The 24810-nt window shown below is 38.7% G+C and overlaps 1 protein-coding gene and 1 long non-coding RNA gene across 2 annotated transcripts in view; one reads left to right on the plus strand and one right to left on the minus strand.

The window, feature by feature from the left end:
• The window catches only part of ADAM7 (ADAM metallopeptidase domain 7), a 46690-nt gene extending 37280 nt beyond the window's left edge, over positions 1-9410 (plus strand). Inside the window, exons 17-22 of the mRNA XM_088791722.1 lie at positions 822-902; positions 2016-2094; positions 2677-2782; positions 3128-3227; positions 7323-7379; positions 8404-9410. Coding sequence (XP_088647848.1) covers positions 822-902; positions 2016-2094; positions 2677-2782; positions 3128-3227; positions 7323-7379; positions 8404-8448 — 468 coding nt within the window. The 3' untranslated portion in view covers positions 8449-9410. The remainder of the gene's footprint in view (positions 1-821; positions 903-2015; positions 2095-2676; positions 2783-3127; positions 3228-7322; positions 7380-8403) is intronic.
• A 3233-nt stretch (positions 9411-12643) lies between these two features.
• The window catches only part of LOC141572818 (uncharacterized), a 316426-nt gene continuing 304259 nt past the window's right edge, over positions 12644-24810 (minus strand). The window contains exon 3 of the long non-coding RNA XR_012498308.2: positions 12644-13870. This is a non-coding gene — a long non-coding RNA (uncharacterized LOC141572818). The remainder of the gene's footprint in view (positions 13871-24810) is intronic.

Raw genomic sequence — 24810 nt, forward strand, 5'->3', positions numbered from 1 at the left:
CGTTAAGTGTTTTTGTGTTCTTACCACATACACAAAAAGTAACTACTTGAGGTGATGGGAGGGTTAATTAGATGTTTTTGGTAATCATTTTACAATATATATCAAATCATCATGTGATACACTTTAAAAATATACAATTTTTGTGCATCAATTATACATCAGTAGAGTTGGAAAAACATGTCCCAATGTAAGCTCTTTTTAACGAAATAGGTAAAAATAAAATTAACATTAAAAATTAAATAAATAGGCTAAGATAAGCCAGGCAATAACTATAAGCAACAAAAACAACAATAATTTACACTTGAAACCTATGTAGTTTTGTTGACCATTGTCACCCCAATAAATTTTAATTAAAAAAAATAAATACACTTACAAAATAACAACAACAATTTGGTCAAAAATTTTACAAAAAAGAAATACACAAAAAACAAACTTTAAAATGAAGGTGATAAGCATAAATAAGAGGATTAACTGATACTAACAAAATGCCCAACTAGCAATTGTGATCTGAAAAGCATGCAACTTCTTCAAATCAAAAGAAAACTTGATAGAAATAATAGAAGAAATTACTGCAATTACAGTTGTAGAATCTTTGCTAGGTTAACATTTGAAGAATTCATAAGAACACAGACATTTGAATAATTAAGGAGTTTGTGTATAACAATGTTTGAATGTATAGTACATTATTTTCAAATATCCATCAAACATTCATAGAGGATTTTTTCCACAGAAGATTCTACATGTGATTTTTCACAATAGAAAATATCATGTAAACTCTAAAAGCAAGTCATTCTAATTCATATTGGTTACTTCATTTCTAGGTGTGCAGCAATGGTGAATGTGTGAAAATTGAAAAGGTCTACAATTCAACCAATTGCTCCTCTCAGTGCAATGAAAATGTTGTAAGATTTGGCTCCTTTTTAAATTGATTTACATATTCCTGAGTGTGTGTGTGTGTGTGTGTGTGTGTGTGTGTGTGTAAGGTGGTTTTAAAATCTAATGTACATTTTGGATCCATTTTTTTCATGTGTCATCAATAAAATTGATCCAAAGAGCCAAACCAGGTATTACATGTTGATGTTGCCAGTATGTATGTATGTATTTTATCATTGGACTGATAATCTAGAAACCCAGTAACTTATGTACATAGAAAGTTTACACCTGAAGTTTGAAGTTGGATCTATCATATGTCACTTATAGTTAAATTACACCAATGTCAACATTTACCTAAAAGTTTTGAGAAAAACAACAAAACAGTGACATATTTTTTTACTCAGCATGGTTCGATACTAGCAGTACCCAGCAGTCCTGTTTGTGGGTAACATTTTTCCTAAGCTCAATTAATCATAACACTTATATAGAATTGTTTATGTATCAGGTACTCTTTCAAGTACTTTACATACATATTAAATTTTAAGTTTCATAACAACGCAAAAGGTGAGTTCTACTCCTATGACTACTTTTACAGATGGAGAACACTGAACTGTGAAAGGAAAAGCTGCGGTTTAAATACAGCGTGTGTTCTTCACGATTACACAATGCTCTTTAATGAGCTAAATATTGTGCCATCACTTTTTTCCCACGTTAATATTACCCCATCATAACGAAGTCTAGTTAGAGTCTGTTCTTTGGCTGTGATATGTCTAGCTCTAGCTGTGGATATTTATTTAATAATATCGATGTCTCCTGAAAAGATAACCAAGCTGTCTTGTTTATCTGGTTTTGAATTTGTCAGAATCATTCTCTTGTTCAAAGGCCATCTTCAAAGGTGGTTAATTCTTGTATTTTGTTTGCTTCTTTCTTTCCAACATTGATTTGGGTATTCAGTTTAGTTAATTAAATTAATTGATAAGAAGTGTGTGTGTGTGTGTGTGTGTGTGTGTGTGTGTCTGTGTGTGTGTGTCTGTGTGTGTGTGTTTGATGTAGAAATAGCACTAAGCTAAGTGAGGTGCAAAACACAGCTCATGTCGCTCAGTCAAAATTATATGATAATTTTGCTCTTTCTGCTCTTTCAGGTGGGTGACAGTGAACTCGAGTGCCAGTGTGAGGAAGAACAAGTACTTGTGCACTGGGAAGAAACATTAAATGTTACCGGTGAGCATTCTAGAGTATAATATCTTTAATATCTTGCTTATATCAACAGCCTCACCAGTGAAAAAGCTTTTTCTTCTTTTCCAAGTCTATTACACATATGTTATGTTTCTGTGTGGATTTGTATGGTCTTTTTTATTATTTTGTATATTTAAATAGCCAAATTTGACTTTGCTACTATTGGTTTTTAGAATTAATATATCTTCTAGTTAAATTTGGATTAGGTCTTCTAAGAGCCCATAATACAACAAGGCCTTTTCTATAGTCTGTTAATAACTAATAATCAAAACTTTTTTGCTGATTGAGGATTGTGGGTACATTAAACATAATGGCATCCTGGGGTGGAGTGTCAATTGCTAATATAGTGATAATTTGTGTAATATTTTGGACTTTATATATATATATATATATATATATATATATATATGTAAAATTGTGAGGAGGGGGGAACTAAAATCCTTTAAGGAAGGGAGACCCAGGATTGTAACGGCTCAGTTACTTGTGAATAGTCCACTGTCCTAAATGTGATATACTGGTTTAAACTCATGTTTTGTTGTCTTTTTTTTTTTTTTTTAACCATTCCAGGTATCTCCATCCTGGTTGTTACACTTGTCCTGGTTATTATTGGTTTGGGGGCTCTCACATTATTAATCCGTTCCCAAAAGTGTATTAAACTAAAACGAGTTCAGAGGTATGTATGTATTTTCTATGTGTTGATGGGGACCATTATTGAGAATATATAAGCTTTGTGGCCATAGAGGATACTTGATGGGGGGAATGTATAACCTCTTATTGAAGACCAAGTAAGAATAGCAGTAAATCAAGCTTTTACATATTGATTCCCAAACTTTGCTGCACATTGGAATCACAGCAGGGTTAAATACACAACACAAAACAAAAAAAACTGATTAGGTCCCTCTCTCAGATTCAATTTTTATAGGGTGTAACCTGAGTATCAGGCTTTTTAAAATCTCCTAGACAGTTTAATATTAACCATCCCATATCTTGTGTCAATATTCAATGTCCTTCTTGGCAGCCCACCTAGAGAGCCACTGGGAGTGGAGAATAAAGGATACTTTGGTGACGAGCAGCACACAAGGAGTGAACCAGTCTTACCTAGTATTCATCCCCTACACGTAAGAAAATTTCATTTACAATAGTTAATTAATTAACTCTAAAAACAGCTGAATGCGTGTTTAAAGTGGAACTGGCCCTAAGCTAAGTGAGGTAGGAAACACAAAACAACAGTTTAACATGGTTCCATAACATGAAGCCTTCAAACTACATGTGGGTAGCGAGAGGATGGTAAGATTCAAGCAAACCAAGACAGTGTTTCAGAGAAAACGATATTGGTTAAATACAATATTGATTTGTGCTTTACTGGAAAAACTTATAAACATAAGGCATACTCTGGGACATAAAACAAGTCTTAATAAATGTAAAAGAATTGGGGTCATACAAAATATGTTCTCAAAAATAAAATCATATTAAAAACAAGTCACTGAAAGATATTGGGAAACCCCCAATTAAGAATTAGACAACAAATTCTAAGGAATGCATGGGTCAACGGAAAAAATCATAGGGTGTTTTAAAAGAAAAGAAAATGAAACACAACATATAAAAAATTGTGGGAAACAGTGAAATTAATAATTAAAGGAAAATGTATAGCATTAAATGCTTATGTTAGAAAAGAAGAAAGGTATCAGATCAACGACCTCAGCTTTCACTTTAAAAAACTAGAAAAAGTAAGACAGATGAAACTCAATGTAAGCAGAAGCTAGGGAAAAATAAGTGTCAGATTGATCACCAATGATAACAAATAGAAAATCAAGGAACTCAAAGATGCTTTTTAGAGAAGACTAATAAATCTTATTAACCTCCAGCTAGACTGATCAGAAAAAAATAAAAGAGTCAGCAAAGACTATCAGGAATCAGAAAGATGACATCACAGGAGATTATACACTCATTCAATTGATAATTGGAGAATATTATGAAAAATGTTCAATACATTTGACAGTATAATGAGATAGTAAACTTTCTGAAAGTTTACAAATCACTAAAGCTTACTCACGAAGAAACAGATGACCCGAATAGCCCTGTATTGAATAAAGAAATTAAGTTTGTAGTCAAAACCTTTCCACAAAGAAAATCCTGTGACCATATAGCTTTACTGGTGAATTTTACCAAATGTTTAATGATGAAATAATACCGAGTCTCTGTAAACTCCTCCAGGAAATGGGAGAAAATGGATACTTCCCAACTCATTTTATGAGGACAGACTTTCTCTGCGATTCACCTAGATAAAGTCATTACAGCAGAGAAAATACTTGCCAATACTTCTAATAAATAAATGCACAAAGCCTAGACATAGAAAACTACAAAACATTGATGAGAAAAACAAAAGAAGACCAATATACATGGAGTGAAATACATGTTCATAAATCGGAAGATTCACTATTGCTGGGTTGTTAATTCTCCCCAAATTGATCTATTGATTCAAAACAATCCTAATCAAAATCTCAGCAGGGATTTTTTTAAAAAACGAATTGCCCATGGTGAACCCAAAATGATAAAAACAAGTCTTACTTGTCTACTTGAATGGTTGGAAAATATTGTGTGATTGTGACAATTTTTTAAGCTTCCACTGAGACTTTGTGAGATGAAATCACATGATGCTAATATCGAGCTCAAATATTTGCCTTGAGGTTTACATATGAAACTATATATAAGTGTCCTTAGCACAGTGTTTGGTCTATATTTAGTACTTAATATGCATTAATTATCTAGTATGCCTCATGTACTCTTGCAATTACTTTCCTAAATACCTTTCCCTTAAATTAATATGCAAAACTGGTGCGCTCCCACCGAGGAGAGTCCAGGGAAGGTGGCCTGAGCATGTGATTACTGATTAGTCTCAGAAGACAGCCAGCCGTGTAAATAGAGCCTAGGGCATATTTGTTACTTTCTAGAATGCAAGCTTTTTAAGTAAGGGCTTTTGGCTTTTTAGTTAAATGAGGAACTTTGAAGAGGAGCTTAATAAATATTGGTTGAATATATGAATAAACTTAACTCATTACTAGTGGTGTATACTTGTATACCATAATATATATAAATGGAGATTGTATAGGAGAGTTTGGGCCCTTCAAATCTCATGTTTAGGCTTGTTATCGTTTGTCATACAATTATATACATAATAATGATTTAGCTGGTGCTCGTTTGACACATTAGTTACCCATCAAAGACCAGTTCTCAGCAAAAATGGTTTGGGAAAAGTCTGTCTTTTGGTGTCCTTTCCTTGTTACACTAATGATGCTTGATTATTTTTTTATTATTATTATTTTTTTTTTGCTCTGGCCCCCAGTGCCTCTCCTAGCTCCTGTTTCCACTGGAACATGCTTTCTAGTTATATTAACATCTGCTGGGGGTTAACAGAAAGCAATTCAAAGAGGGTAACCTCAGCCAGGCGTGTCTGTATGACAGTAGTAAGATCTGGAGGTCCTCAAAGACCTTCAAGGTCCAAAGGGATGTGGCTGGTTGTGGAATTTCAGACATTCAGACAAATGAGATATTAAGATTTGGAGGCTAACGGACTTGCCTTGTGCTACTTATATAATAATACATAAAGAAACTCTCACTCTTCTCAATGTAAGTTGGCTTTCTAGATAAATCTTACAGTGTTTCCCCCAAAATAAGACCAGGTCTTATATTAATTTTTGCTCCAAAAGACACATTAGGGCTTACGTTCAGGGGATGTCATTCTGAAAAATCATGCTAGGGCTTATTTTCCCGTTAGTGCTTCTTTTCGGGGAAACGTGTTATCTTCATCCATCACAAGACAACAACCTAGGCTAGAAGATTGTTTCCATGTATTTTTATATTTGTACATTTGCTAGGACTGTATTCCAAGGATGTCTGGAAAATGTATTTCGTGGGCTTGGGAAATAATCATACTTGCTTGTAAACTTATTGCAGGTTAATAGTATTTCTTTTCACCAGCAAAGAACTGCAGAGTCCTTGGATAGACTTCCAACCAGCTTTTCCAGTCCGCACTACGTCACACTGGTATGGCCCCTTGCGTCCTTTCTGTTGGTTGTGCCAGTCTGTGTCCATTTCGTTAATAACTTTGATGGACTTAGCCATTCATTGGTTCCTTGAAAAGATCCAGTAATATAACATAACTCTCTGATTTGAGGCACAAATAAGACACTTCCTACTTTTCAGTGGAGCTGGGATTAGGGCGAAAAGAGCATGGTGAGTCAGCAAGTGCATGGCCAGTGCTGTCTATTTAAAATATTAATATCGTGCTCATCGTGAATTCTTGGGAATTACTTTTGATATTTTTAAAACAATGCATTAACATGTCATTTATTGTGATTACTGAGTTTGTGCCCCTTAAATGCTGCTCCTAAAATGAATGCCTCACCTCACTCCTGGCCCCAGTTCTCAGGGTTCAAAACCCAGTGAAGGCTTCCAGTGAGGACTTGATCAGCCTGAGGGCTTCCCTCAGACTGCGGAGGTGTATACCCTGAATCAATATTGACGAGAGAGAAACACATTAGCCAAATTAGCACACACACGCATTAGACAGAGACAAAAGACACATTACAGGATTTCTAGGAACACCTGAAATGCTAGAATCTCTGTACCGACATCCGTATCCTCAAGGTCACAGAGAACACTTCTAATTCAGAACTGGGTGCTGTAAGCACCAAGAGTGTCAACGATGTATTTTTTAAATTAGCAACGCTCATTATATTATCTTTATTCATGGCCCAAAGGGTGTAATTGAGATTGTTTTCAATCTGTGCTTCCACAGCATCTTCCTATCAAACAAGAGGGTCTCAGGCAGTGCTACACAATCAGGGTGGGGCTGAATGAGCCTGTCTCCCCATCACCACTCAACCAGCACAGTCCACTTTAATAAATCGGTTTTTCTGGGATTTCAGTAGATACACTTTTTGAATGAAAGCTCTAGCACTTGAAAAATGTCTGGAAATCTCTTACCAAAATTACTGGTGGAGAGATTCACAACGTGTACAAGGAAAAATGGCTTCCGATAACACCTCCCTTTACCAGAACCATCCCTCCACCGTATCTCATAGCAATTTGCAAACTGGCTTATGTTTTCCATGAAGCAAGAAGAGGTGGTCTGCATGTGTATGTGCTCATGTGCATGTGTGGCTACGTGTGATATCTGGTGCAATTCCTGACACAACATTAATTTATTATAGAAATGTGCGAGTAGAGATCGAAGAGGACTCACAGATCCCAATCAAAGTGCCAAAATGGTAGGTTCCCATGACAGATGGTACCCACCCCCTCTTTTTAACGTTTTTCAAATGGTAGCATCCTTTTGTGCTCTTTACCTACTCATTGGTTGACTGGGGACATCCTCTGCCCTTATCAAAAGAATAGGATGGTTGGAATTGTTTCCTCTGATATGCTAACATTTCTAACAGACAATTCAACAGAGCATGATTTAGTCAAGAGTTTTCAACCTGACCAAAGGAGCAAACTAGAATTCAACAGTGTCAAAGTACATTTTAGAAATAACAACAAAAACAAAACTCTTTCAAACTTGTCTTGGCCAAAATATACATATCTGTGGGTTCTCATAAAGTATTTGAAAGGACATAATCACAAAAAGAAAAGTACTAGTAATCACAAAAAAAGGTGTCGTTCCTAACAGAGCAGTTTTTTTCATGATTGCTTTACCAAAGTTTTTGCTGACTACATCCGAAGGTTGATTCCACTATAAGTTATCTATGTTAGAAAACTTATTAAAAGATTGTGGTTTTTGTCAAAGGGAGATAAACTGAGCATTGCTGGGCTACGTTTCAGAGTTTTTGTATTCATTCCTTCATTCATCCATTCATTGATTTTTGTTGCGTTCCTACAATGTATTGCATTAATATGAAGCTTTCCCCCACAAAGCATTCTTACAAGAAATCCTGTCCAATGCACTTCCCTATTGGGATGGAGAAAGAAGGACATTTCTAATAGCCTTTCCACTCCACCAATGACAAACCTGTCTCATACTGGAAAGTAGAGAAAGATGCTCCCAGTGCAAGTAAATTGGCTTCCTGTAATGAAAAACTAAACGATTTCCTTTCTTTTGTGACAGGCTTGCTCATTTTGTAAAAAGTGCTTAATTAGCCATGGCTAAGGATAGCTGGGAAAATGTGAATACATTTAGTGTAGTAGAATCCACAAAGGTTATTGTTGTGAATAGTAGATATATGAGTAACTGAAATAGAACATGCTAATATTTTACCAAAAACAACTGATTTTTAACCATTGGTTTCTATTTAGAGCTTGGACTTGGATATCCAAAATGGCTGCGCAAGTCTAGGTTGAGGCTTCCGGATTCAAACTATTCACAACCTTCCCTCGATATTTGCTACACAAATTTCTGGTAGATTTTCAAATATTCTTTATCCAGACAGAAAATGTTGAAGAGAAATGACCTCTTTCTGAAAATTCATAACCTATAGTGTAGACATAGGCCATAAAAAATTATTATAGTTTTTCAAATCTTCTTTAGCTTAATACAAAAATAAACACTCTTTTTGCTCTAGTATTTTCCTATAAAACATTAGTCTAGTTACTTAAAAAAGAGTCAAAACCTTGAAGATTGTAAATTATAAGAACCTAAGAAGCAAAACATTGCTTATAAAAGATTATTTCTTTGTGAGCATAAAAGTACTTACCTTAATTTGAACATTAGATGATTACTAATTGTGGTGTAAATGAAATTCTCTCCCACAGAAGTACCAAGGAATTCAGTGCAGGAAAGCGTCTGATTCCACTAGCTAATGAAAAGGTAGACGACTGTCCTACTCATTGCCTATTAATGAAGGAGGCAGAGGAATAGTCACTTTACCTACAGAATAGTTCTTAAAATTGTGGTGGCAGCGAAGGAGGACTTGAAATGTTTCTGGTAATTCTAAACCCCTATAGTTTAATTCTAAACTTCTAAATGTTTAGAATTCCTTAAGAACCTGACACAGAAGTCAAGAGAGTTACAAAAATTTCAGAAAATTAACTTCAGCAGAGAAGAAATAATCAAGATGCCTCTGCAGGGCTTGTGAGATCCTTATAATTTATGGATGTAAGCACTTAATGTGTGATTTCTGTGCCATTCTCCACCCCTCCCTGCCAGGTGATTATGGTATGTGGGGTTGTCCTGGGAATAATTTCAGCTATTTCTTATACTGATGCTTGTCATCGTGTCCTCTTGTGCTCTCTACTTTCTTTTTGTTATCAGTTAAAGGTGTATGCAATTATTTTTTCTGTTCATTGAAATAAAACTTTCAAGTGCTAAATGCAAATTTCATGATTCAATTAAACAAAGGCTGCAAATCAAGGAAGAAGTCTGGTTGTCTTTGGTGAAATTTTTGTTGCTACGCTGATTAGTTAATGAGAGAAGAGAATGAGATCGGGCAGCAGTGACTCAGCACTTTATACCTAGGTAGCACTCAATAATGTTTGTTGTTCTAATTAAAACCATCCCTTTAAGAAAGACTACTAATAAATGTGTATTAAGGCAGAAGATGCTAATTTAAATATTTTATGGAAACTTATTGTGGGGACAGAATCCCAGACAGCAGTTTCCAGGCTCTCAGCCTCACATGGAAAGATGCTGGCTCAGGTAGTAGCTGGCCATCAGCTGTGACTAGTTAGCCATCAGCTGTTACCGGTTAACCATTAGCCACTGATATAACTGCTGTGGCTAAGTTAGCAAGGGCAGATTGCAGTTAGCACAGAGGACTGCATTTAGCAAGTGCATAGGTGGGTTGGCAGAGAAGCGGACAGCGGATTGCGGATCCTGTGGCTCCTGCTTCCTGTGTCTCTAACCCAGCATCAGCGAGACTATAGTGGTATGACTCCCCTATCTATGGCTCCGTGGGTGTTCCTTTTTGGCCTCACCATGTCCTGCGTTCTTATGCGGGGAGTGGGAGCTGACACCCCGCATGATACCTTGCATGACACATATGAAAAAAAGAGAAATTCCGTATAAAATATAAAAATCTCATATATAATAACAGCATTAAAGCAAACAATAATCCTCTGATGTCCAAAATGAAGGGACGCTCACATATTCATGTGCACCTAAGCAGTGCATATGTTGATGAAGAATATGCACTTTGGTGATATTCCACCATTAAAGGATAGCCTCCTCAATTTGTTTATGTTGTTATTATTGTTCCCATCATCCACTTTCTCTGCCTTGGGCTCTACATTCAACTAACTACTAAGTTCCGGTGATAATTCTTTTTTCAAATTTCTTCTGTCTCCAATTATGAATATGTCCAGTACCACCTAAATCCTCCTGCCTCATTGCTTCCTGCCTCGATAATCACTCCAGACTTCTAATCTGCTTCCCTGCTCTTCAGATAACCTGAGGGTCTTCTGACAGTGAAGGCCCTTTTTTATTTTAGATTCTGTTCTCCATGTTTGCCATACTGCGTGTCCTAGGCCTTAGAGATATCACCTGTCGTCCTTTCAAGTGTTGCCACTACCTGCTCTATTTCTTAGGGAACTTCTCCTTCCAATACTGTCTACAGATTAGGAAGCACCCTCAACTTCTCCCTACTAGTGGACCCCTTGGAGGGCCATTTCCTTCCTTGTTAAGGAGCCAGTTATGATTTCATAGCCCTAATATTTCAATATTTCTGGCTCTTGCCACTTCCAGGGGTTTGAATCCTTTCCCTTGAACCCACAATTGCTGACAGGACTCCTTCTGAGAATGGACAGTCCTGCTAGACCTGCAGTCTAAGTAACTCTGTCTTCCACCTCAGCCCCCCATAACCTCCCTGCGGCCCTGCCCCATACAAGGATTGAGAACCGTTCCTGATACGTAAACTAAGAATGAGCTTCTGACAGCCCTGGGATGTTGTGTCTTGCAGTACTGGACTGTCCTCTGCAGCTGAGTCATGTACCCTCTGCCCTGCACAGAGTCAGGTTATCTGGAAACTAATGAACGTTGTGCTTCAGGGCCCATAACATGTACTGTCCCTTGCAAGACCTTTCATCTAATTTTGTGTTTATATTTTTTAATGACATTCAGTGGACTGGAATTGGGTTGGGGAGGAGGAACTCAAAGGATTAATCAGAAAAAGTGCCTATAGGAAGCAAATAGGACACCAATACCTCTTTGTCAGGCTGAGGTTGCAATCACAGCAAGGCCAAGGAAAGGACCAACCCAAAATGGAATGAGGGGTGGGGCTGGAGAGACCTGGGAATGAGAAGAGTAGCAGGTTTCACCAGCTCTCCACACACATCCTACTGACTAGGGAAAGACCTGCACCGGGGTGAGCACCCCAGGAGCACCCCAGAGAGTAAAATCCCAGAGAGGGGTGGAAACTGAGTGAGTTTTGATTGTGTTCCCCACACAATCAAAGGAGGAGGGCGGAAGCCTTACCAGCTCTGGGAGTTTGAACAAAACGTCTGCTCAAATCACTGGCCACCGAGCGATGCAGATCCAGGGCCACCCATAGAAAAACAGTATAAACTGTAAAAAGAAGTCAAACCTGAACAGAGACCTCAGCAGCTGTACACTGCAGGGGGCGGAGGGTCGACAAGATTCTGCAGCTTAAATTCAGGCAACTCATTAAAAAACACACGCACACACTGAAAAATAAATCAGAATTCATGTTTATTAATATATATTGTCTACTAAATGCTACAATGCCAAGGAATCGCAATTATGTTTCTACAGTTCTGCCAGGAATGCAGTGATAGTGATCTAAAACCAAACCAAACCAGCATTCCCAATACAGCATTGATTCCTCTCAAATTATCAACCAGCTCCACATAACCACTTTTCCTTTCTCTCAAAGCATCCGTCCTGCCAGCTGATTGTGGGATTTTAAAAAGTCCGTTGGATGCTCTAAAATCCGGCAGTCATATTCTAAAGAAAGATAATCGTTTTCTTCCTTATTTACGTGCAAAGAAATGTGTGACAAGCTTGTCTGCACCTGACAATCCTTCGAGGAATGTCACTAGAATGACCACTAGGTGGCCATATAGCAAACGAAATCTCCGGTGAGCTGGAAAACTCCGAGATTTCACCTCTTTGTCAAGACAACCCTAGGCCTTCAGAATCGCGACTTTAAATAAACTCACTAAGGAATTTGTTAAACTCCGTCCTTGGTTATTAAAGATGTACCTCTCGGGGGATTTTGCCACACACGACTTCCTTCACTATCAGGGTCGTGACTTGGCAGTACGCAAACACGGACCATGTTGCTAAACAGAAGGGGAGCTGGGCTGGCAGCCTAAAAGCTTTGAACGGAATTTTTAATTGGAAAGATAAATCCTATTTACTCTCAATTCTTAAGTCCAGTCTTCTTGAAGTTGATGTGTCAATAGCCCCCAAATTACCCAGGCTCATGAAAACTACTGCGGGTGTCTAGTTTTTGTTTACGTTTCAATTTTTATATTATCTGTTTGTCTACCCTCTTTCGAAGGCCAGCAAATTAGCCACTGCTGCCATGGAAACCTGAAGTGCGCCATCCCCCCCATCCCCCACCCCCACTTTCCCCAGGGACACATAATGGATGGTGCATGTCAGGAAAAGCCAAAGCCTGCGTGACTTATATGACTTTGTGGTGGACTGTTGATGACAATTGATGTCTCCCTACTAATCATCACGGAGGAGTGAGAAACATTGATTAGACTCCTGAGTTTATTGGAAGCTTCCTGGTCACTTTCGGAAGGCCAGGCTTTTAGGAGACTCAAGAGCCTGTTATGTAGGGAAGTGGCTGTCTTGTGGCATTGACAGAATCCATTAACATCTTTCTCCAGGAAAAGCTGTAATCCTGAGCTATATGTAATGGATATTGATTGTTAAAAGAAGATACATATAACTCTAAGCCTCGGGGGTCTCCAGGGACAAGAGACATAGAAAAGGGGGCCTTCAGGATCACATGAGTGCTAGCTCAGAAGAACTTGTACCGCGGCTGCCTTAGAGAATCTTAAATAAGTGAATTTAAAAATAAGCGAATTTAAAAGTTGGTGCTTCTTGCTCAAAGATACCAGTGTTTTGCTACAAAGAGAGCAAATACCGCTCTCACTATTTATTGAGTATACACTATTTGTCAGGCATTAGTTAAAGCACTTCATATGTATTATTTCAGTGAACTGAAAACAAGTCTGTGAATTAGCTACTATTATTATCCTCATTTTATGGTGTGAGAAAATTGAGTGAGGTTAAAGCCAAATAATTGGCCAAAAGAGATAGCTGATTAAGTAGCACAGTTAGAATATCAACCCGGGAAGTCTAATTCCAAAGACTATGCTTTTAATCACTACTATACTGCTGGTGTAAATATAATTTTGATCAAGGAGAAGCACGGGCCTTCCCCAAGTTCAGACTTGTGTAAGGAAAATTCATATATGTCACTCCCATTCTCAGCTTCCACCACCAAACTTCCCAGCCTTCGCAGTCACAATAACAACGACACATACATTCACACAGCAAAAAAGGGAAAGAAAAGCCAGGCAGAAGTCACCTCCTACTTTAGCCAGACACTAGTTTGAAATACTGTTGTCCACCGCAGAGCTGTATTTGGAGATTCACCTGAGACTGTTTAACACCGTTTACCGTCCTCTTGGCCATCCTTAGGGGGCGCTAGTGACCCTGGAATCTCTCCTGGGTTTCACAGCTTCTTCAGGTTCTGAAAGATGCTTTCTCAACAGAACGGGGCTCGGCCTGGGTGATGTTTTAGTTCAGTTTAACGTGCCTGGGAAAGCTGTCTGTTGCTGCCTCCACCATCTGTATGCAGAGAAGGGAAACCAACAGAATAATTGACACTTGGCTGCAGCCCAGGGTAGGCCCAGGGATGACAGAGGTCGATAAAGGGGCAGAGTCTTCGATGAAGGCTTTAATAAAATGAGGAATGTACCCGATGAGTGGTCACCTTTAACACACAGGGCAAGAGTGTCTGCATGGCACCTTTCAGACTCTAGGCACCTGCTAGATTTTCCACATTTCTCCTGTGCTGCCCACTGCAAAGCTCAGTGACAAGTATTAGCTTACGGACCAGAAAACTAAGAAGAGTTCCCTAGACATGCAGCTTTGTAAATAGCAAAGCAGAAATCTGAACACAGGCTTCGGATCAAAGCCACCATCTGAACTATTACCCACTCCAGTTTTGAGGCTGAATTATCAGGCACCAACGTGACAATGACATCACAGGTGGCCACTGAATGACTTAAGACTTTATTCCTGGGAAAGGTGACTTTGATCTAGAAAGGGGCTGGTCGGAAAGGTGCAGTGGGTGGGCCTAGGTTTTTTACCATAAAACCACAAGGTATCCATTTTATTTTCACATCTTCTCCAAGTTCTTCAAAGTAATGATTAGAGGGAAGAAAATATTCAAAGGTCTATTTTCATTCCAACAGGATCCAAAAGAGAAATCACTGGATTAAAAAAAAAAAAAATGCAAATAGTTTTAAACAAATCCTGCAGCATTTAAAATCATTCTCATCCTATATTTAAACTATTCCTTGTTCTCATATTATCAGCATCAGCCTCTTGATATAAAAGTTTATGTCAATGACCCAGGAATGGTGACATTAAAAAAATTATAATAACCTAAAGTCCTGACGTGGGGTATGCCTCTTCAGGACTACCAGGGAAAGTAGCTGGAGATTAATTTGATCGTCTCTGAAATGTGTCTTATGCTCTCCCTGAAGAAGGACATAGTTTAAAATAGCACTAGCTACTGCAGTCTTTAGGCTGGCTGAGGGAAGGAAGAAATAATCTAAGTAGCACATTGCACAAATTTGATGCCTGAATATTGAGGCACTGCCAAGCAATTCAGAAGAGAAATAAGCCAATTCATTCCATCTTGTTAATGCTACATGGGTAGTTTACCAGGTTTCTAGGCTGAAAGTATCACCAGCTAGACCTTGTATCACTCAGTATCCCACCTTCAGAAATGAATTGTTAGGCACAAGCCCAATCTAATGTCATACTCCTTCCTGGGTTCACTGGGATCTTCCGGTGAGAGAACACTCAGACTCAGAAAGAAGAAAGATAAAAGGGAAGACCCACACAATGGCATGTCTGGGATCACAGCACAGCCAAAGCCATAATCTTCACTAGGACCGCCCCTCACCAACCCCAGGTGATTCTTCTAAAAGCAAACAAACAAAAACTGGAGACCGAGACCAGTAACACTTATAGATTTCAGAGGGAACATGTTAAAAATAATGTTAAAAAAGTTAAAAATAAATGTTAAAAGTAACAAAATAAATAAATATGGATTGATACCATTTAGGTCCTGCTTGTTTAATTATTCATTTGCTTCTTTATTCAGGATGTATTCATTGCACACATTCTATATTTGAGGTATTATTCTAGGTACAAATGTATACAGCTCCACCCTAAGAAACCCAAGCCTCATGGGAAAGCGCAACAGGCTTCTAAACAAATGATCAGAAAATAATGTGATGAATGGCACAAAGGAGGAAGCAGTAGATGTGATTGTCCAGGGGAAGGAAGAGGCGGCATATACAATTTGAGGGAATACAGAAGGTTTCAGAGAGAAAATTTTTTGTCAAGGTCTTAACAAATGTGCAAAGATTTGCCAAGCAGAGAATTAATATTCCAGCGAGAATCAGCAAGTCTATGCCTACCAGAGTTTAATGAGTTCATTCATAGTGAGGTAATTTGTGCAGAATTGGCTGAAATAGGAGGTGGACTGGAGTAATTCCAGAGGTGAGAACCCATGTCTGCCACTAGGCTTGTATGAATTCTTCATATATGTTGGCATGTGAGCGTTCTTCCATTAAAGACGATGGGACAGAAAAGAACGTCAGACTATTACATAAAGGGAGGACTCAAAAACTGAACAAATACGCTTGCGCATATATAGGCAAACAAAGGGTAAGTTGTTCTCTTACTTTGAAACTCAATGCATGGCCTCTGTGAAGCACCCAAATAATGGAATAGAAGAAATGACCGGTCTGCAAGTAATCAAGAAAAAAGCCTCCTTTGCTGCGATGTTGAAATGGCATCACTGGATGACAGCATCACTTGAAATCTGACTGGCTTGACAAAATATCTGTATCCTATTTTTGACTAAGAAGTCTAGCACTGAGGGCTTCTAGCTTCTGGGTAATGGGCTTACTTACCTCTGCTTCAGGGAGAACTGCTAATGTAGGACTATTATAATCAAGGCTTTAATAATAACACAAGGATTTTTTAAGTGGTTTACTATTTTAATTAGATGCAGTGATTAGAATATCTTGCATTGCATTACAATACTTGGATAATGACAGTGCAATTTTCCTTTCATCACTACAGATAATTTTCATTAGTGGATTCAGAGGATATGCACATATGTGAAAAGTTGAGATGGTTTTTAGAAGAATAGCTAGGTCACAAGAAAAAATTAAAAATCCACTAAGCTGACGATGTTACTACTTGCATTCATGTGGCTAAAATCTCCCTTTTTCACACCCCAATTTTTCAACGATGCATATATTGAGTATATAATTTTTCTCCGAGGTGCAAAATTAGGTTTCTTAGGATGGTTGCATTTTGCTTTGCATCACCCACACCCTTTCTCCAGATCATTCAAAACTTTCCATAATCATGCTGCCTCTGCCGGGTACCCTCCATGTGCCTCTCAGATTAACTTTCTACCCTTTTGCACTGTAGTTCCTGCCCGAGGATGCTGACAGTTATAGACTACAGCAGTGAAAGGTTTCTTCTTCTGGCTTCCTTTGGGTTTGTCCAATAGGAGACAACAGGTAGGAATTTAGAGATTGAGAAGTGTGGCTGGAGTTATTTCCCAATCATTCCACATTGGGCTGTGGGCTGGAAGCTGCAGTGCTTCTCTACCAAAGTGCAGCCCTCTCCAACAGCAGCATTCTCTCTCTCTCTCTCTCTCTCTCTCTCTCTCTCTCTCTCTCTCTCTCTCTTTCTCTCTCTCCCTTGGCCCATTCAGACTAAGGGTGATAGGGCTAGCTCTTGTTGATAGTCTTGGGGTGCTTTACCATCCTTTTTAAATCTTCTGAGACCCTAATCAGACCCTTTTGTCGCTGGAGGTTCAAGGTGATGTCCAAGAGAGAATTCAACCCAGAGCAGCAGTGACCAGGGTCTTGTCTCCGTGCAAGAAAGAATTCAAGAGTGAAACAAATACAGGAAAGTGGATGAGCTTGAAAGTTAGGAAGAAATATTTAACTTAGACATAGTCAAAGATAGGAAAATATTGAAGTTATAAGCTAGACACGACCAGACCACTTTGGAAGCAATTCTATTCAAGCGATTTTGATTAATTTAACAGGATTTTGGACCTATTCTCAGGATGACTATATGAAACTTTCAGGAAGATATGGAAACCAATAGAGGCCATGCTAGTTCTTCCATAATGGCCCATGTGGAAATCTTGAAATCTTTAGTTAAAGGAGTCCTACAGATAGTTATGGCACTTAGTTAAATCTCTGCTCAGTAGAGAAGAGATGACAGATAAATAGGCCTTGGACACAATTCTGCATATGGAAACTGCAAAGCTTTCAAAGTGTCCAGAAACTCATCCAGAAGTAGTTGTCACATAGGCAAGTTTCTCTAATTTCCAATTCTTGAAAAATAAGTTGATAATAATCCTTTAGGCCTCTGCAGATCTATGATGACACATTCATTTGCAGTCTAAAAAAACTAACACTGTAGAAAAGGACAAAAAGATTAAAATGGCCAGAATTGGGTGCAAACAAAGTCCATTTCTCATGGACTCCAATCAGACTACAGGCCATAAAATGGTCTATGCTTTTTAATCATCTAAATACTCTGCATAGTATTTATCTCAGAGAAGGGTAAGACATACGAAATTAGTGGAGAGAAAAAAAAAAAAAAATTGACATGTTTTTGAACATTGAAGGAGGACCCAGCTCTGTGCTGTTCTTGGAATTTCCTCATTTAATATCAGTTTTATTAAGACCAGGCTTGCTAAGTAGTTTGTTCAAGATCACACAGCAAAAGATTTTAAATTAGGACATCTTGTCTCCAACAAGCAATGCCTTTCATGTGCTACTCACCTGGTGTAACTGAGCAGAAGTAGTTTGCTTGAATGTTATATAGGCTCAATTCGATAGACCTGAGTTTTCTAAAAGAATTTTTAACAGGTGTGCTTCAGAGCTAAGTTCCTGTCTGCTTGCACTCAGTCCTATAGCTCTCCGCTCTAAATCAAACCTCTGGTTAAAATAGATACACTCTCAGGCCCGGTGGCTCCGGTGGTTGGAGCTCCGTGCGGAGCGCCGTGCTCCTAAAACCGAGGTTGCAAGTTCGAGTCCCACGTTGGCGTGAGCTGCCTCGAGCTGCTGTGGGATACTGTGTGCTGCCATGAGTGGCTGGTGGCCAGCAGCCATCATGAGCTGCTGACTGCCTCATGGGTCCCCCCCTCCCTCTTCTCACCCCTCCCCAGTCCCCCTCCTCCCTCCCCCCCAAGGCTCATAATACCAGCATAGGCCAGGGAGCTGTGTCCTACACAACTAAACTGAGAAATAATGGCTTCAACCGCAATGGGGGTGGCGAAAGAAACGAGGGGAAAAATAGATACACTCTCTATTCCTTTCCCGACACTTTCATTGGGGTTTCTTTTTCTTTTATTGTGCCTTCATTGAGTGTGTTTGAAAGAAAGTAAGATTTTATGTCATATATTTTAGCACCTCCAATATGTAAGTGTGGGGACAGAGCCCCAAAAAGCAGTTTCCAGGCTCTCAACCTCACATAGAGAGGTGTTGGCTCAGGTAGTAAATGGCCATCAACTGTGATTGGATGGCCATCAGCTGTGGCTAGTTGGCCGTCAGCTGTAACCAGTGAGCCATTGGCCACTAATATAACTGCTGTGGCTACACTAGCAAGAAAATGGGGGGGCTAGCAAGAAGATGGCAGCTGAGCTAACAAGAGTGGATTGCAGAGAGGCGGATGCCGCCAGAGAGAATATAGTGATATGACTCCCCTACTTATGGCTCCATGGGTGTTCCTTTTTGGCCTCACCACGTCCTGCGTTCTTGTCTGGGGAGCGGGAGCAGAGAGCCCGCCGGACGCCCCTCACGACAACCAGTAACTTACAATTCCTGGAAACTGCCCAGGGTTTTTGTATCGTGGTATGTTCATGGTTTTATTCCTTTTGGGCCTGGCCATATCCTGCATTCTTATGAGGGGAGCGGGAGCAGAGACCCCGCATGACTCCCCGCACGACAGTAAGGCATTAATAAGAACTAAAAGAAAAATAAAACTATAGTCCCTTACTCAAATACTGTTTTAAAAGTTTAGGGAATAGGAAACTGCGACAAGAAACACATTCTCTAAAATTGTATATGTATTGAATATTGTATGTTGAAAGTAACCCTGGAAAACATATCATGTTGAAGTAATAAACTGTGTGCCGTGAAAAATTTGCCACATTTAAGGAACATGAAATTTGTCTGAATAGGGGTTCCTTCTAAATTTAAATTTCTTTGTACATCGTCATTGAACTGACTGTCCACTTATTTAAATGAGTACTGTCATAAATCAGTATCTCATAGGATCTTTGTGACCACTGATTTATGACCACATTGACTGAGTAAACAACTGAGCACCCACACTGTGTCCTGGGCATAATGAGCAAAGTAACCCACAGCTTGTGCCCTAGAAGCACTTCACTGATGTGGGGGAGTTGAAATGCCAATCAAGACATTTGTTAATACGTTTGGATTCCCAGTGTTAGGAGAGAACAAAACGTACTGTGACATCTGAACGATACCCAATGGGCTTGTTAAAATGCATGGGTATTACCTAAAAACATTCCAAAGGAAATGCCCACTAAATATATATGACTTTGTTGTGTAATCCTCAAGGTCTGGAATAACTCTTCTAATGATGCTGTTAGAAAAATGCTGCTGCATCGACAGGCAGTTTTCCCATTTGGAATAAGGTCATGTGTGCTTTGCTCCTCAATGGTGCAGCCCGTGGCTTTGCCAGCAGCCACTGCTCCAGACACTGATGAAGCTAAATTTCCATTCAGGAAATGACAGAGATAGGTTTCTCCCCTGCTCTAAAAGCCACCAGTTCTTCTTTAGCAGCTGGCCTATTTGCTGAGCAGCAGAAAATTTCTCTTTCATGAAGAAATTTCATTTCACACATTCAAAGAGCAGTTCAAGGCGATAAAGGTCGTTGAGCTGTTTTCCTCCTTTTTCAGGTGAGGAAACTGACACCCACTGAGGTTAGGTGACTTGGTAGCTAGCAACCGGATGGAACTAGATTCTCTAAACCCCTGGCACTTATCTAATGTTACTTCCACTACACCGTGTTTCTTTGATACTTTCTCCGATGTGATTATTATTTTTTATTTTTTTATTAATGAAAGTACAATGACCCATTATGAGCTGTTTGAAGAAGAGGTCCATTCATTTAACACTATTCTAAGTTCGTATGGATTTTTATTTTAAGCAGAGCAGGTAGGATGAGAAAGAATGACACCAGCAAGGTTTTTTCTTCCTTTGTGGAAACTTCACTGGGATACACCATTCACTAGTCTGTGACGTATGTTGAACACTACCTACTCTAGCGATTTAGCATTTAAAACTTTGGGAAAACTATCAGATCGATGTTCTGCTGGACACTTTGCCTATGTTATCTCATTCAGCCCTTGCAAATCTGTGAGGGGCCTGTGTGTGTGTGTGTGTGTGTGTGTGTGTGTGTGTGTGTGTGTGTGAGATCGTCTTTATTATGTAGATTAGAAAACTGAGGCTCTGAGAGGTAATCTGTCCAGTCACATACCTAGTAAGTGACAAAGGTGAAAATAAACTCTGGTCTCCCTGAACCCAAATTCATGCCCTCAACACTGCACCGGTTTACTCATCAAATGCATCAACTCTGCGCCTAAATTAAGGAAAAGCAATATTTTGCTTTCATGGAAGGTAATCCTATGTGTATATTTCTGGGTTTACAACGAGCAGAATCATGATTAAATATATATAGCATTTTTTTATTTCCCAAATGTTTTGCAATCTTTTTTATTGCTAGCTCAATGAGAAAAAATCTTTATAAGCAAATTTTGCAAGTCATAGTGGTTTAAAAACAAAACAAAACAAAAACAGCAAGGAGTGGGGGCCCTGAGCAGGGATAGCTCTGGCATTCTACAGCCTCAGAAGCAGGGAAGGATTACAACTTTTAACGTTCCCTGGGTTTTGTCAGTATCCTAGATTGATAAGCCCATTACAGAGCAGTTTCAGGAAGGGTTCCATTCATTTAACACTACACAAGATTAACAGTATCCTAGATTGATAAGTCTATCATTCTCAACTCCAGAATTGGTATAGTATTGCCACTAAGAACTATTCTTTAAAATACCAGGTCTCCCTGTTAAAAAGCAAAGTGAAAGATATTACAAACTTATACCTGAATTCACGGAAACTCATGTTTGTTGACTTGTGGATGTCTCATTTCCACCACTGAAATGTCAATGACGCCACGCTACCTAATGAGCCATCACCATTAAGCCACCTAACATTACATCATGTAATAAAAGTCCACTGGGGTGAGGGAGCAGGAGATGGTGTCCCCGTGTTACAACATTTCTGTGCAGTAGCCAATGCAGTGACTGCTTCCACATCCATTTTCTTTGGCTGCATTGATGATGCAGCGTGAATTTACACAAACCCAGCGTAGATGCTACTCTGGTCTATACTGTAGTGACTCTCGTGAGCAACACCAGTTCTTCAGAAACTCCTACCTCATAGTTTCCAGAACTGAAGACTTGAAAATGGTAGATTTAAGCTAAATCGAGGTGCTGCAAGGTTGAACTCAGATGTGGGAGTTTGTCTTCTCACCTACCTCCAGCTACAGAAATAGATAGGCTGTGGAAGTCTATTTAGATCATGAGCAGAAAGAAAAATAAGAAATGGAATAGTGGTAAAGGAATTTTACCAGCAGGTATGAAAAAGTTGCAGGAACAAATTCTTCTGTAAAACATCGCTGTGTCTAAAATCTACTGGGCTGCAAGCAAAATATACACCAGGTGCTAGAAAACTCTGACCCTGCTGGTAAAATTCCCGATTTTTTTGAGTACTCGTAGACACAAAATCTGAACTTGAGTACCTATTTCCACTTCTGTGGTTTGGGGCACGTAACTCTCTATCCTACCAACAACATGCCTTACTCACATTTGTCACATCCACAGCACAGAAACATCTAAATCATAGATGATACTAAAGTTAGGTTTATCAAATAAATTACACTTTGGTCTCCTTATTGCCTATAGGGTTCACACCTCATTAAGGGACAGCATAGTTTGGTGGTTACGTGTATAGATTGGGCTCAGAAAGCCTGTGTTTGAATCTTAACTACACTATTTAACACATGTAAACCTGATCAAACTCTGTAACTTCTCTGTGCCTCCCTTTCCTCAAATGAAAAATATAATAATATACCTACCTCGTAAGGTTGTTATGATGATTAAATGAGTTAATATAGGGAAAGTAATTAAAACAGAGCCTGCATATAGAAAACATTAGTACATGTCAGCAAATAACGCCATATTAAAAATAGCTTTATTAACTCTATGATTCCCTAGTTTATTCTCTCCTGTGATGTTCTACTAAAGATATTCATGAATGCTGAAATGCCCGGTGAAGAGCAAGGGAAAGAGAAGGCAGCAATTAATAACCAGAGAGGAAGAACAACGTCTTACACATTCCAGATCCCCCAGGTTGCTCTCACGTCCTGGAGTACAAACAAATCAAAGAATTTTAAGTATGCTCTTTTGTAAAGCAGTGCATTACTCATTAACTCAGGACTTTAAAAATCAAAGGCATCTTGTCACAACTGCAAAAGAGAACTAGAGGGCAGGTTTGCTATCTAATTCCCTTGTTTGAATTCATATTACAGTTTACATTCTTTTTCTGACTAGAATACACTGAGCATATGATGTTTATTATAAGCTTTGTCTTTGAGGCCATTCATTTGGCCCCATGTATACCCACTGCAATTAATTTGCTGGCACGTCCTCCTGGTGGATACTCATTTCAGCCCCACTGGGGAAGCACTACTTCTGATTCTATGTCTTACACATAACTTAAAAGTTTATTTGTTTTAATTTCACATTCCAGTGAGAAAAGAAATTGTTTCCAAAGGGATAAGGCAATACAATTCCTAATTTTGTCTTTAAAAACACACAGGTAATCTTTTTAGAATTAGGTCTCCTTGAATACATAGGGTTGGAACACTTTACGATATCATGATTCTGAGCCCATTCCTGCCCCAGCCATCCAGGCTTCACTATAACTCTTGGCCTGTCTACCATGCGAAGACTCAGCTGTGAGCCAATTTAGATGAACCAAAGATGTCTATAAGGAAACTGGCTGCCCCACTTAGACAGGGTCAAGAATCGGTATTACTTCACCAAGCCCAGAGTCTGTTCTATCTGTTCAAGTGTCAATTGAATTGCTAACCTCAACCATCACTTTCTAAATCACAGACCTGGGCTTCTGTCTCTGTTTCTTCATGGGCACTCAAGTTTTTGATGGCATTGGAAATTGGAGCTAAAGCCCAATTAAATTAGATAGGACTCTGATATATAACTTTGGCCTCATTGGCATTTACTGGACATGTCTTCTTGACTTGATTTGTTTATTTCTATTTTGTTCTAAACCAAATGGACCACCTGCAATCAAGATGTTGATTTCACTTGACTAGGTGTATCTCCACTATCTAGAAGTTCTTTTTATTTTGAAAGATACATACGATAGGACTCCCTTGTATATGAATGATAGCCAGATCAAGAAATCATTAATATTGCTTGTGGATAAACTCACCCAGGTTTATTTATGCACTAAGAGATTAGAACTACATTTGGGTCTGTTAGTTCTGGCCCAGCCTATGTCTACTTAATCTGCTCCTCACTGAGCAGATAATAGGTGTTTTATCACGTCCCACAGCAGATATAGGTGTCTTACATGTCCCCTTGTAGCCACGCTTCATTAAAATTTAGAAACTTACGCACACATATGTATATATTTATGGACACACATACACAGTTTGGGTTACTAAGAGATATTTCCCCATGTATTCATGTGCCCAATCTACTTCCAAGTCATTTACTCATTCAACAAATATCATTTAAACAATGTGACAGGGACTGGAGAATTGGGGAAGACTCAATGACTATGGAGACATGGTCCAACACAAGAAGAAATAGAAAATCTGAATAAGCTTATGTATCTTAAAATATTAAACATATAACTTAAAAAAAAACATAAAACTTTCCACAAAGCAAACCCTGGGTCCACATGCTACAGTAATGATATCTACCAAATATTTAAGTAATTGATTGTTTCAATTCTATACAATTTTTTCTGGTGAATAGAAAACTTCTTACAGTGAATAGCAAAATGGAAACTTTTCTGGTTTATTTTATGAGATGAAAATAACCCTGATGCCAAACACCTGGAAAGAACATTACAAAAAGGAAAATTATAGGTCAATTAAGAATACAGTTTCAAGAGTCAAAAGCAAAATAGATTCAAATAAGATTAATCCATATATAAAAAGTATAACATATCACAATCAAGTTGGGTTTATTCCAGGAATAAAAAGTTGGTTTAAAATTGTAATTTCATTAATATAAGTCATCACATTACCAGACTAAAGAAGAAAAATTACACTACCATCTTGATCCTATATAGACCATAATCTGATAAAATTTAACATCCATTTGGATA

This window comes from Rhinolophus sinicus, chromosome 15 (genome assembly GCF_057876585.1).
Source record: "Rhinolophus sinicus isolate RSI-liver-muscle chromosome 15, RSI-T2T, whole genome shotgun sequence".
In the NCBI taxonomy this organism is placed as follows: domain Eukaryota; kingdom Metazoa; phylum Chordata; class Mammalia; order Chiroptera; family Rhinolophidae; genus Rhinolophus; species Rhinolophus sinicus.